The following is an 11,618-nucleotide window of genomic DNA, read 5'->3' as shown; positions in this document are numbered from 1 at the left end:
CATTGTCGATGCTATCTTTCTCTCCTCCAGCTCGCAAAACACATCTCACTTAACTACCTAGTACCTAGGTACCTACTATGGCTGCCGCTGCTGCGCAAGTGGGCAGATCCTGTCTCTATCGCCGGTCGACATTGTCTCCTCAATGCAGACAACTTCTCTTGTCTGAGCCGCTCCCTTCTCGGCCTCTACCGTTCAGACCCCTCCACGCCCGCCTCCCATTACAACAACGGCGGTCCTTTTCGAACAGCAGGAGGCTATGGGAGGAAGAGAAGAAGAAAAGAGACAATGAGAGCTTTACCTCTCGGCTGGGGAAAGCATGGCGGTCAACCCCTATACAATGGAAGCCTATCCCCATCGGCTTGGGTATTGCATTTCTAGGACTGTTTCAATTTTACCGCATTCGCCAAAGAGAAGGCGGTGCACAGGGCACGGAAGCCGCGCCTCCAAAGAGAAAGAGAATATATCCCTCGGGAGGCGGATGGCAGGTGCAGATCATGTCCACCCTCCCCTTGAAGGCTATCTCAAGAGTCTGGGGCCGCTTCAATGAGCTCACCATCCCCTACTACCTGCGTGTCCCAGGCTTCAAGCTCTACGGCTGGATCTTCGGTGTCAATTTCGACGAGATCGCTGAACCCGACCTGCACGTCTACCCGAACTTGTCAGCTTTCTTCTACCGCGAAATCAAGCCCGGGATCCGGCCCCTTGATCCGAACCCCAATGCCGTCCTCTCACCTGCCGATGCCAGAGTCCTCCAGTTTGGCACCATCGAGAACGGCGAAGTCGAACAAGTCAAGGGAATGACATATTCTGTCGACTCCTTGCTGGGGAGAATTGCGCCGCCGGCTTCTTCTTCCCCCAACAAGCAAATATCCACACAACCAAAGGATCAAACTTCTCCAGATAGCGCCGACGCAAAATCCGTTTCAGCCGACGAAGAATTCGCCAACGTCAACGGCATCTCGTACACGCTTCCCAATCTCTTCTCAGGCTCACAGTCTTCCAACAAAAATCCCGCCAAACCTAAAGCTCAAGATGCATCCATGACCTCTGCTCCATCATCCGAAGCCGCCGTGTCCGCCGACCTGGCAAGCACGCAGCCCTGGTGGTCCATCTTCTCGCAACCGACTCGATCCTCGAACCTGTACTACGCCGTCGTCTACCTCGCCCCCGGGGACTACCACCGCTTCCATTCACCTGTGAGTTGGGTGTGCACAACCCGCCGTCACTTCGCGGGCGAGTTATATTCCGTCAGCCCTTACGTCCAACGCACGTTGCCGGGCTTATTCACCCTGAACGAACGAGTCGTGCTGCTCGGGAGATGGAAGTACGGCTTTTGCTCGTACGTCGCTGTGGGCGCCACCAATGTGGGGTCTATTGTGATCAACTTCGACAAGGAACTGCGCACAAACTCGCTCACCACGGACACAGAGGCCGACAGACAAGCTGCCGCCGCCGCGGAACGAGGCGAGCCGTACTCGGGCTTCAGCGAAGCCACGTACGAGCGCGCGAGCAGGGTGCTCGGCGGACACGCCCTGCGCCGAGGCGAGGAGATGGGCGGGTTCAGACTGGGGAGCAGTGTCGTGCTGGTCTTCGAGGCCCCAGCCGGCACCGAGACCAAGCCTGGCTTCAGATGGGCCGTCGAGAAGGGCCAGAAGGTCAAGATGGGCCAGGCCCTGGGATACGTCGTTGAGGAGGAGTAATTAATTCCGTCTTATCTCAATGGCTTCAGCAGTGTATATGTAACGATAGCGTCAAACCTCAATTACATGCCGCCAATTTCATCATATCATGCAAATACTAGCTTTTACACCCTCCTGGACGTCAATCACAAATATGATCCTTGAACCTGTGTTTTACCCGTCACAGGACGTCGATCCCATAGCTGCATACTCGTTTACTTGATGGCGGATTCTGCACCACTGTTCAACCGAGCAAGTTTCGATAGTACGGGCAGACACACTTTACAACGATACGACACAGAAAGGCGCAGCTGGTGACATTTGCATTTCGTATTGACTAATTCAAGGCCTTTCGCCCGCCTGCTTAAACCTCTGCGCACCACCTAAAAGGTGGCCGCCCCCCAGCACAGCACCGCCAACACACCGACAACCGCCAACACCACCACCCACACCGCCGCCTTTTCAATGGCTTGCGCCATTGCCGCATCCACCGGATGCACACAGCAAACAACACCCACCTCCTCTCCACCCGCCAACAACCTTGTCACGTCAGCCATGGCCGAAGTGGCCAGAGGGCCCCCCTCCCCGATCGAGTGGATCAGGGTCCACCCACCCAGCAAGAACGTCGCCGCCCCGAAGACCAACAGGATTCTGCCAGCTTTACGCTGGACAGAGCCCCGAAGGTCTTCGCTGATGCCTGCCTCGTTGCCAACCAGCACAGCATGGCTGTATTCCATGCGCTCGTGCACGAAACACCAGCCCTTCTCCAGCCATTCGCCGTCGTCCCAGAGCTGTAATCGCTCAAACGGGACGCGGGCCAAGTTCTCGAGACGCACGACTCCGAGCATCTCAGGGGCAATGGGGAAGGAAGGGTAGCGGTCACAACAAATGGCCGGGTCGGACGTGTCGACGCTCTCTTCAGGCTCTTCAAGCGTCAGAGAGTGAGAGGTGCCGTTGGTTGAGGTGTGAACGCGTCCGAGGCTTGAATACTCTGAGCTTGCGCCGTCGGTAGCTCCTGGGCCAGTGCCGCTGAGGAATTGCTTGAATTTGCGTGTCACTTGATTGGTAATTCCAACACGGTCGTCACTGGTATCGTAGTTACTGCCGGAAGATGGAGTTCGGGCGTGTCGGAGACGGCTCAACGCGGTTGAGTCGGATGATAAATCAGCAAGGCTGCTTCCTGTGGCTAGAATTCCTTGCCGTCCGAGTAAAACATTGTTGTGTCCATGTTCGTGTCTATGATCAAATCTTTGGCGGAGAAGACGACTATCTCGGAGGAATCGAGAGATTTCAGCGTCGTTGAATTTGTAACCACCTTCGTTGTACTGTCGAGCTGCCAAACCCTCCGCCTCTTGGCTGGAAACGTATGTTTTTCTAATGTTGTGACGTGGGACGAGACCATGGATAGACGGTGAGACAAAAGGGTCGAGAGTACCGGCGGATCCAGCTGTCTCGACATGTTCACCAATAAAAGCTGCGTTGTTGGCAGTGGCAATGCGACTGTGAAGAGGAAGAGCTCCGAGATGAGAATCTGCTGTCGTGGCAGTGCTGGTGTTGGCAGAGTCATCATAGATAGAAGGTAGCGTGAGAGTTTGATCTGTTTGTGGTCCTCCTGGTGTCCGATTCAGGGTGGCCATGGCTCTAGAAGAGAGAGTCTTTGATGTATGAGCGTGATCTGGGATTCTTGGAAGTAATGAACTCGATGGAAGAGCGCTCTTGATCCGACGAGATGATGATAATGTGGGAGACCGTGTGGAAGGAGACTGAGATGTGAGATGTGCTGAAGGAATTGGTTTGAGAGGGCGCGGTCTGAGTTGTGAATGGTGTTGTGCCTTGACAGTAGAGGCGCGGGCAGAATCCAGACGACAGTCTCGTTCATCAGCTTCTGCAATTTGTCCAGTCGTCGTCACAGACTTTGATCCCTTGTGTAACCATTGTCCGCATCCTGAGGTTTTATCTTCATACGCTTTTGGGCTGGGAGAACGTTGATGCTGATCTGTGTTCAAAGGGCCTTTGTACCGTTGTTGAGAACGCGGCTTGAATTGTAGCGGATCCCAGGGTGACGCAGGGCTTCTTCTGCCGGTCAGGCTGGAATTAGACGTGTCTGCAGTTCCTCTTTTTGCCAGGCGAAATCGCAGTTTCGAAGGAGTCAAGAAACCGCTGCGACTACTCTCTGGCATCGTCAACCAATCTTCGTCATCATCATCATTGGCCCCGAAGCTTTCAGGGTTCTGAGGAATTTGGTCCTCTGCACCGTGCTGGTAAGATCCATGGAGGTGATGCCTCAAGTCAACATGGCCCGGTCGTCTCGTTAGTGTTCCAAAGCAGGCGGCATCACCTGCGAATCCGCGATCTATGACAGGATTCAAGTGCTCGGCCTCAACATATCCTGCATTGCCAATATTTTCATTGTGTGAACGAGAGCGTGTGAGGTTGACATCTGCATATTGAGACAGGATGTCGTCCAATGTGGTCGAGGCTCTTTTCCGGTCCAATTTGGGGTCGCTGTTGTCCTCTGAGGTCTCAAACACTGCGCTAGACTCTTGGTGATAATTAGCCTCATGCAGAATGCCCTGGGCGGAATGGACTTTGCGGCACGGTAGGTTCTTCAGTGGTATGGCATCACTATCAAGCGGCAGAGCTTGAAAGCCGTCTTCTTCGGAAGACGAGCTCGACGCGCTAAGAGGGAACCGGGTTGCACTTCTGTTGGACGAGGTTGGCTGGAGACTTGCAGCTCTGCGGCCTTGAATCTGTGCATATGCAGAAGGCAGGTCTGGATACAGTGGACGCGTTGTACGCGGCTCGGGACTTGAATGACTTGTTGGAATGTCCATGCTGATATTTTGCAGAAGAGCCGAATCTGAATGATGCGTTGACTCAAAAGAGGCGCGTCGAATGCTTGGTGAAAAGGAATGGCTCCGCCTCCAGGCACTGCAATGTCCAAACTCCAGGCCTTGCTCTTCAGGTCTGTCGCCAACTATTTGGTCTGTCTCATAGAACTGGAGCCCAAAACTTGGAGGACGAATCAACTCGGAGTCAAGTCGTTTCGAGGAACCCAGGTCCGTTTTGGTATCCTGTCAGCTATTATGAGATGCTGATCCTTGAGAAGGGGACGAGAGAGGTACTCACAGGAGGCAATGACTGCGACAGACTTTTCAGTTGTTGTCTGATCTGAAGGCGTGTGCTGCTGTCGTCGGGCTGTAAAGGCGACGATGTACACACTGGCGGATGTTGATTGCCTACAGATCGTCAGCAACTTCTTTGTCGACATCTCAAGAGAAAACTGCACCGTCCACTTGGAAGCAAGCCTTTTCAGTTTGGTGAAGCTCTGGACAACGGATGGCTCGGCGTGGAAATGAGTTGGGTCGAGAAGGACTCTGGAAGTGATTGAGAGGTAGATTCGTCTGCGGCGTGTCTCTTTCAACAACCAAGAAAGGATGATGATGCCCTGGCAGGGTATCTGTTTTGTCCTGGTTGCTTGGAAGAAGGGGAGTTGTTGAGGGGTCTGAAATTGACAACGCGAGTGGTATCGGGTCCGGCCCAATTCTGTTATCGACAGAGTCCTCCGCTAGACTCTTCCCCAACATGGCATGGCACCACGGTGCGGTATAAGAACGACCACGCTTTGTGCACTCGAGCTCTTTGCTCTTTGTACTGTCAGGGTGGTCATCTGGACCTGATGAGACATTTCGTTCCCAGCAGCTCTCATTGAGACCGACGTCTTGACGCCATCTCAATTCGGCCAACTTCCAAGACATCTCGCACGATGATAACCAGGAGCGCACACAGAAAAGCCCCCTCGCAGTTTGAAGAGGAGGCGTGAAGAGCGTGGAGGTCTATTGTGCACCCAGCAGGATTCGTCCACGAGATCAAAGAAGGATTTGACAGCTCAAAACGAAGCTCAAAACGAAGCTCAAAACGAAGCTCAAAACGAAGCTCAAAACGAGGACCAGATTATGAGTGGATGGTTATCCGCAAAGTCGACCAAGGTATACCAATTCAATCCAAGTGTTGCACATCAACGACCTAGAAGTCCCACTCGCGCAGCAGGGATGAAGAGAGGTAAAGAGATGGAAGGAAAGACAGCAGAGAGATGGTCTCTTGCTGACTCTTTACCCAGGCGCACTTGGAAGCCGCGAGGCTGCTGCAGCTCCATATCGATTGCGAAGCACAAGCTGTTTCCAGAGAACTGGGAAAGTGCGTCCAAGAAGCAGACAGTGGCGGACTCTGTGCGTGCCACGGCCATTGAGGAAGTCTCCACGGGCGGGCGACATGTGATTGGGAAAGCCAGGCTCTCAAGGACGAAGCTGCTACACGTTGCTATTGCATAGTCTTCTGTGAGAGCCCTTCCGCCACACTCGATGCTATTCGATGCGGGTTGATCCCCGGGGCAAGCGCAGATTAACGAGAGGAGGTGGGAAACCGCATGCAGCGCTGCGCTAGCCGTGGTCAGAAAGACCTGTGTGAAAGGAAGAGGGAAGACACCGCATATTGCTATTGAATATTGAACAAAAGACTCTTGCTCAATGCTGGGAACTTTCTGAAGACGAGACTGATCAAATGGGACGTCGATGCTGGATGCATGGAATCTGAGGTTGAACCGAAGCCTTTTCGGGGCTCGGAAGAATATACATCCGAACCACAACTCTCACCATCCATGAATCGCAACCGCAGCAACATCCCAGTTCACCAACTACATATCCTCGAGATCACCACGGGCAGTTTGTGGGTGAACCATCTACGCCAGATGAGTGATATCTGGCGTCTGAAATCTTGCAAAAGATGTCAAGCGTAGAAAACCTTCCTCATCGAAAGCGGACACCTTCGATGCGATATCTGCCAGAAGAGACCTTTCACGAGCCTCCAGACGTACATCTCTGGGTGGTATTTGAACACATTTTCCCTCCTTCCATCCATGAGAAAAGCGAGGTCTTTCGGCAGCTCCAGGGAGATGTCAAGGGTATGTCAAGGGTATGTCGACCCATTCAGAAGTCTCAAATTCTATCAAACAGGATCCCCTCCTCCTTCTCGATGAGTCATAGGCACTCCTCCTCCCAGGTGCATCAGTCGAGATGCCGTCCCCCACTCTTCACCTCCTCCATCCTTAGGGGAGTAAAGACCGGCACACAACGACAGCGACCATGTCTCTCGCACAAGACCATGGGATAGCTCTACATGCCAGTCAACGACGGGCTATCGCCCACATCAAAGCCCAAGCCATCTCTCTTCGGCTGGCTGCCGTCGACGTTCTCTCAGAGATTTTCTCCATGTCGAACATACCCATATCATCACTCGACCTTGTGCGCAGCGCCATCAGACAACACGCCCGGGTAGCGTTGCACTTCCACCCCGATCGCCCGGTCGGCAATCGTGTCGTCGCTCAGGGCCTCCTTGAAGACGGGACTTATCGAAGCCAGTTCGAAACAGGCATATCGAACGGAAGCGTCTCTGCTCATGCAGGTGGATTTCGAGACCTTTGGGAACGCTCTCTGTTCCAGGGTGCGTACCACGCCGACGATGTCTCGCCTTGTCACAGGCCCAGGTACGGCGCTCTCAATCTCATGCGCAACCCGGAAGGTCCAGCTCCTCGCTTTGGATCCTGCTATTTGGTGCTCAAGCCCGAAGTCTCGGCGCGATCGACATTCACGTTTGGTGGGTCACAGGCAGACCCAAGGTACCGTGGTATAGTGGATGAGTTTGACGCTGTCCTGTCAGCGTTGTTCGAGGAATGCTTCACGCGGGACTTTGCATTGGGCGTCAGTGGCATCCGACCACCGCAGCTGATGGCACGCATTCTAGATCTTCACGAACCGCTCCCTGCGAACGTTTCGAATGGCGTTCAGTGCCATAATCTTGACCACTTCATCGAGGCCCAGGTCCACGGCGACGTCCACCTTGACCGAGACGTTGAAGCTCTGATTGTCGACCCTTCGTTCCGAGGCAGTGAGATCTGGCAATATATCAAGGGCATGGCTACAAAATACCGGTTTCCCTTGCACTGTCATCATGGGTTTTCCATGAGAGTGCAAGATGTGCCCATTGACTTTCGAGGCCCCTCTATGCCCTCCCTGGCAGCGGCAATCGCAAGAAACGGCCACCAGCTCGATGCAGAGACGATCGGCAGGGCAGTGAGAGAGCTGGCTAGACATCCCGAATCATGGTCAAGCAGGGGCACGTATGCCGAGGTCTTGCAAGAAATGAAACTCATCTGGCATGTGTTAGTACGGTTTGGATGGCCGTATGGCTGACTAGGCTGAAGTCGTTGATGCTGCATCTCGAGAAATCAAACAGACAGACCGGTTGCAGCATACAATTCTCGCGTTTCCTTGGAAGATGGTGTGAACACTCGATTTCTGGCGAAGGACAACTCAATGGCTGAGAATTACAAGTCCAGCGGAGAGACATCTTCCCACGGGACTTCATAGCCATCTTATGGCGCTGGTTCCTTTGCAGTGACACCCCATATATGAAGTATGAGTTCAGGATGTTCCTTTACTACTTGGCCATTCATGTGTACGGGTGGCCTCAGAGCGGCTGTTACTAGAACCCACCACCCGCTGATCTCCGCAGAAGCTGATAACCTGTGTGTATGCAGTACCACCAACTAACTTGTTGTTTTCTCGGCATGTCACCCGACAAAGTCCTTGTTTTTCTTTCCTCTACCCTGCAGTTCGTAATGGCAGGCTGCATCTGTTTACCAAAGGAGGTCCCCGGTTCCTCAAGACCATCACAGCTTTGACAGGACACCATTCGTCTCCAAGATTGAGAGATGTCCGCGATTGATCTCGGAGATGGTCTTGCACCTGTACCAACAACCCAAAAAGTCTCTCAGCCACGTCCCGTCGGGGGGAGCCTCATTCTGAACGATGGAAATCGACTTACCCAGCTAAACCCATTGTGAGTTTGAATTCATCATGCAGAAGCTGGATGGCCAGCTCTACCCCTTTGTGGCCATTGTACTATATGTGTGCATTGTGATCACAATCAGTTCAGTTCAGTTCAGTTCGGGGGATTAGAGATTGCGGAACAAAACCAAAGCCCTCTCTCGGTGGAGTAACTCACGGCCAACCCCCAGATCGGGATCCTCCCGGCAAAGCAGAAATCGGCGCCCAAAGCCAGGGCTTTGAAGATGTCTGTGCCTCTTCGAATGCCGCCGTCAATGGCAATCTTGATCTTGCCTTTCGCCACGGGGGCGCATTCTCGGAGAGCGTCCAGTGTCGCGGGGACGCTGTCCAGTTGTCGCCCGCCGTGGTTGGAGATGACGACGCCGTCCAAGCCGTACTGGATGGCAGTGACGACATCTTCCGCGGTGTAGACTAGAATGAACAGGGTCAGCCTCGCCAGCAACCATTGTCTGGGGGAGTTTTTGACTTGCGTCCTTTGATCCACAGCTCGAGGTTTGTGTGGCCCTTGACGAATGAGATGGCTTCGTCCCAGTCCACCCCGTTCTCTTTACAGAGTCATTAGTACCGCTTGAAACGTCGCTAACCAGGGCTCGGGGATGGCGCAGGATAGAGACGCACCATACGCCAGTTCATTATCTCCTCCCTCCAAGTTGCTCATGTCCAGACCTGGAGCAATGTTGGGATATGTGGTGCCCTTGGGCATAGAGAAGGAGTTGCGGAATTCATTCAATCGTCGTCCTAGCATTGGTGCATCGACCGTCAAAAGGATAGCTCTGTAGCCCGCCTCTGTGGAAGCGGTCAGTCACGCCTAGGACTCTGGAATGCAGCCGAGAACTGGAAAAGAGTAATATCTGCTGCAACCACTCAAAGGGGAAAGTCACATACTCTCGGCCCTCTCCAACAGCTGTACAGTCAGCTCTCGACTCCTCAAGAGACTGACCTGCATGGCATAAGGGTTTGTCTTTCCTTCTCCTTGCTTGATGACGTCTTCTAGCGAGTCATTCGAGTAGGCGCTGAGTCCCATTGCCACATTCAGAGCTGCGCAAGCTCTTGAAGTACCCACTTCGCCCTCCGGATGAGCAAGTCGGTGCATGGCCGCTGGAGAAAACCCGAACGGAAATAGCACCTTGCTTCCCCATATAGTGGTACTTGTGTCGACGGTGGAAACGTTGCGCAGAATGCGAGGCCGTATCCGATATCTGTCGAAGGCCGCTTCGTTGTCCCGAAGACTACCAAGAGGGGTAGTGTTGGCTATGTTGACCCATTCTTTCTTCCACGTTACCTCAGACCAGCAGACTCACGTTATCATGTCCATAGCGCCTTCGTTAAAGTACTCTGGACATGTTATTTGGTCTTGAACCCAAATGGAAACGTGGCTTGCCTAACCTCGATACGTCTTGGGGAGTTTTTTGGAAGCCTTCTCTTTCAGATCTCTGATCGAGAAAACTTCGGGATCCAGCGTCCGTCCGCGATTCGCCATGATTGTGTGGTCTCCGCGGTTGCTAACAAGAGCTGGTGTTTGCGATTCTTGTAACAGAGCCGTGTCCAGTTCGACCGGATTGCACAAGGAGGGTCTCTATACGTTTCTGATGGCTTAGATACCTATGAGGCTCCAACAATATTTGAGGCCTAAAATGTCCCACGCCCTTCAAGTCAAGCGGACGAAGCTCCGCGTAGCTGATATGCATGCTGTAGACGGCAACGCCCCACTTGAGGACAACTCCGACATGTGCTTTTCAGAGCCGTTATCTCGGACTAATGGTGAAGCAAAGGAAATGCTGAGTTCGCAAAACCTTCCACGTCCTCGAAGGACGATTTCTGATAGACACTTCATAGTCTTTGGTTCTTAATGATCGGCACGCACGAATAGGAAGGGTTAGTAAAACTTAGGCGGTTCTTGGATGAGATCTTCGGAAATCAATCTCCACGTGGAATGTCGAGGTTAGATCAGCTTTTGATTTCGCGTCTGGACTATTTCAGTGTGACTTGGTACAGCCTGATATATTCCTTTCGCTGCTGGGTGAGCCTGCTGGTCGCGGAGACGAATATCAACGGAGGGCTTGGGGATCGACTCCTCAGTCCTCCTCCTTTCACTCCTTTCAAGTGGGGTCGGAAGGCTTTTCTGTCACCGAGAGACATCATCAGCAGGCGGTAGTGCCATTTGCCTGCGACGTAGCCACTGTTGTTGCTGAACCCGTTGTTTGCTGATTAGTGAAATAGTTCGTTAGGGTTGTCACATAGAGCAGTCGAGCCCATCACTAGGTTAGCGCGGAAGCAAAGGGTCATTGCGTTCTGTTTGAACCGTCAAGCAGAACTTGTGTTGTGTGCTGAGCATCACTGTACAACACTAATAAATGGGACTCTGTCGATTGGCCACGCTTTGTCCTAGGAGAGTTTGACCTGGAGGTCCGAATGAGAATTAGTATGAGCCTCTTTCTGGCCTATTGAGAGCTCCTGCGGCCAATGTGTATCTGCGAAAATGCTGGCCAATCGTGTCAATGCAATGACAGACCGTATTCGGCACGTGCAATCGGCACGGCTACTTGATCAGGCTGTTGCTGCTCCCAATTAATAAAAGGTGTGGTGTAGCATCACCAAGTTATTTTGAAACCACTGCTGGTACTGTCAGGAACGTGCTGAATAATGGCGGCTGATTTCCAATTAAACGACCAAGCATTTTCAAGCTTTTCAATACCCCTACCGTCCGTAGTAGTCATCAAGGAGGTCGGAAGTAACATGAACGGAAGGGTGTTGACAGCCATCCACGTGACCGGGGTGGTTATTTCCTCTTTCAGAGGTCGGTGGTATCCTCGAATGCCTCGGTATGCAGCTCGTAGGTGCTTGTGAGCAGAGTGCTTTGAGACACTTTGCATCGTGCCGTTGGCAGCACATGGCGTCAACACTGAACCTCAACTATTGTGACGCTGACTAGGACTCTGCTTATGAAATTGCGTGGAAATACCTGTATTGCTGGGCTTCCAGAAGATGGATCATCTTCGAGAGGCACTTTTGCATATAAAAACCGGTCCCCAGT

The 11,618-nt window shown here is 52.9% G+C and overlaps 4 protein-coding genes across 4 annotated transcripts; 2 read left to right on the top strand and 2 right to left on the bottom strand.

Moving 5' to 3' along the window:
• Nucleotides 1–77: 77 nt before the first annotated feature.
• Nucleotides 78–1,700, top strand: Z520_02170 (uncharacterized protein; the record flags this gene model as incomplete). The annotated part of the gene is made up of 1 exon (XM_016772684.1): nucleotides 78–1,700. One exon carries the CDS (start codon nucleotides 78–80, stop codon nucleotides 1,698–1,700), a length of 1,623 nt encoding a protein of 540 aa, XP_016636154.1.
• Nucleotides 1,701–2,062: 362 nt separating this feature from the next.
• Nucleotides 2,063–4,513, bottom strand: Z520_02169 (uncharacterized protein; the record flags this gene model as incomplete). The annotated part of the gene is made up of 1 exon (XM_016772683.1): nucleotides 2,063–4,513. One exon carries the CDS (start codon nucleotides 4,511–4,513, stop codon nucleotides 2,063–2,065), a length of 2,451 nt encoding a protein of 816 aa, XP_016636153.1.
• Nucleotides 4,514–6,820: 2,307 nt separating this feature from the next.
• On the top strand, nucleotides 6,821–7,927 carry Z520_02168 (uncharacterized protein; the record flags this gene model as incomplete). Its single annotated transcript, XM_016772682.1, has 1 exon — nucleotides 6,821–7,927. One exon carries the CDS (start codon nucleotides 6,821–6,823, stop codon nucleotides 7,925–7,927), a length of 1,107 nt encoding a protein of 368 aa, XP_016636152.1.
• Nucleotides 7,928–8,406: 479 nt separating this feature from the next.
• Nucleotides 8,407–10,064, bottom strand: Z520_02167 (uncharacterized protein; the record flags this gene model as incomplete). The annotated part of the gene is made up of 8 exons (XM_016772681.1): nucleotides 8,407–8,482; nucleotides 8,562–8,638; nucleotides 8,742–9,015; nucleotides 9,051–9,129; nucleotides 9,203–9,370; nucleotides 9,470–9,813; nucleotides 9,886–9,919; nucleotides 9,971–10,064. The coding sequence occupies 8 exons, from the start codon at nucleotides 10,062–10,064 to the stop codon at nucleotides 8,407–8,409; spliced, it is 1,146 nt and encodes a 381-aa protein (XP_016636151.1).
• Nucleotides 10,065–11,618: the final 1,554 nt, after the last annotated feature.

The sequence above is a fragment of the Fonsecaea multimorphosa genome (assembly GCF_000836435.1).
Source record: "Fonsecaea multimorphosa CBS 102226 unplaced genomic scaffold supercont1.3, whole genome shotgun sequence".
In the NCBI taxonomy this organism is placed as follows: Eukaryota; Fungi; Ascomycota; class Eurotiomycetes; order Chaetothyriales; family Herpotrichiellaceae; genus Fonsecaea; species Fonsecaea multimorphosa.
This window is presented reverse-complemented; position numbering and strand designations above follow the sequence as displayed.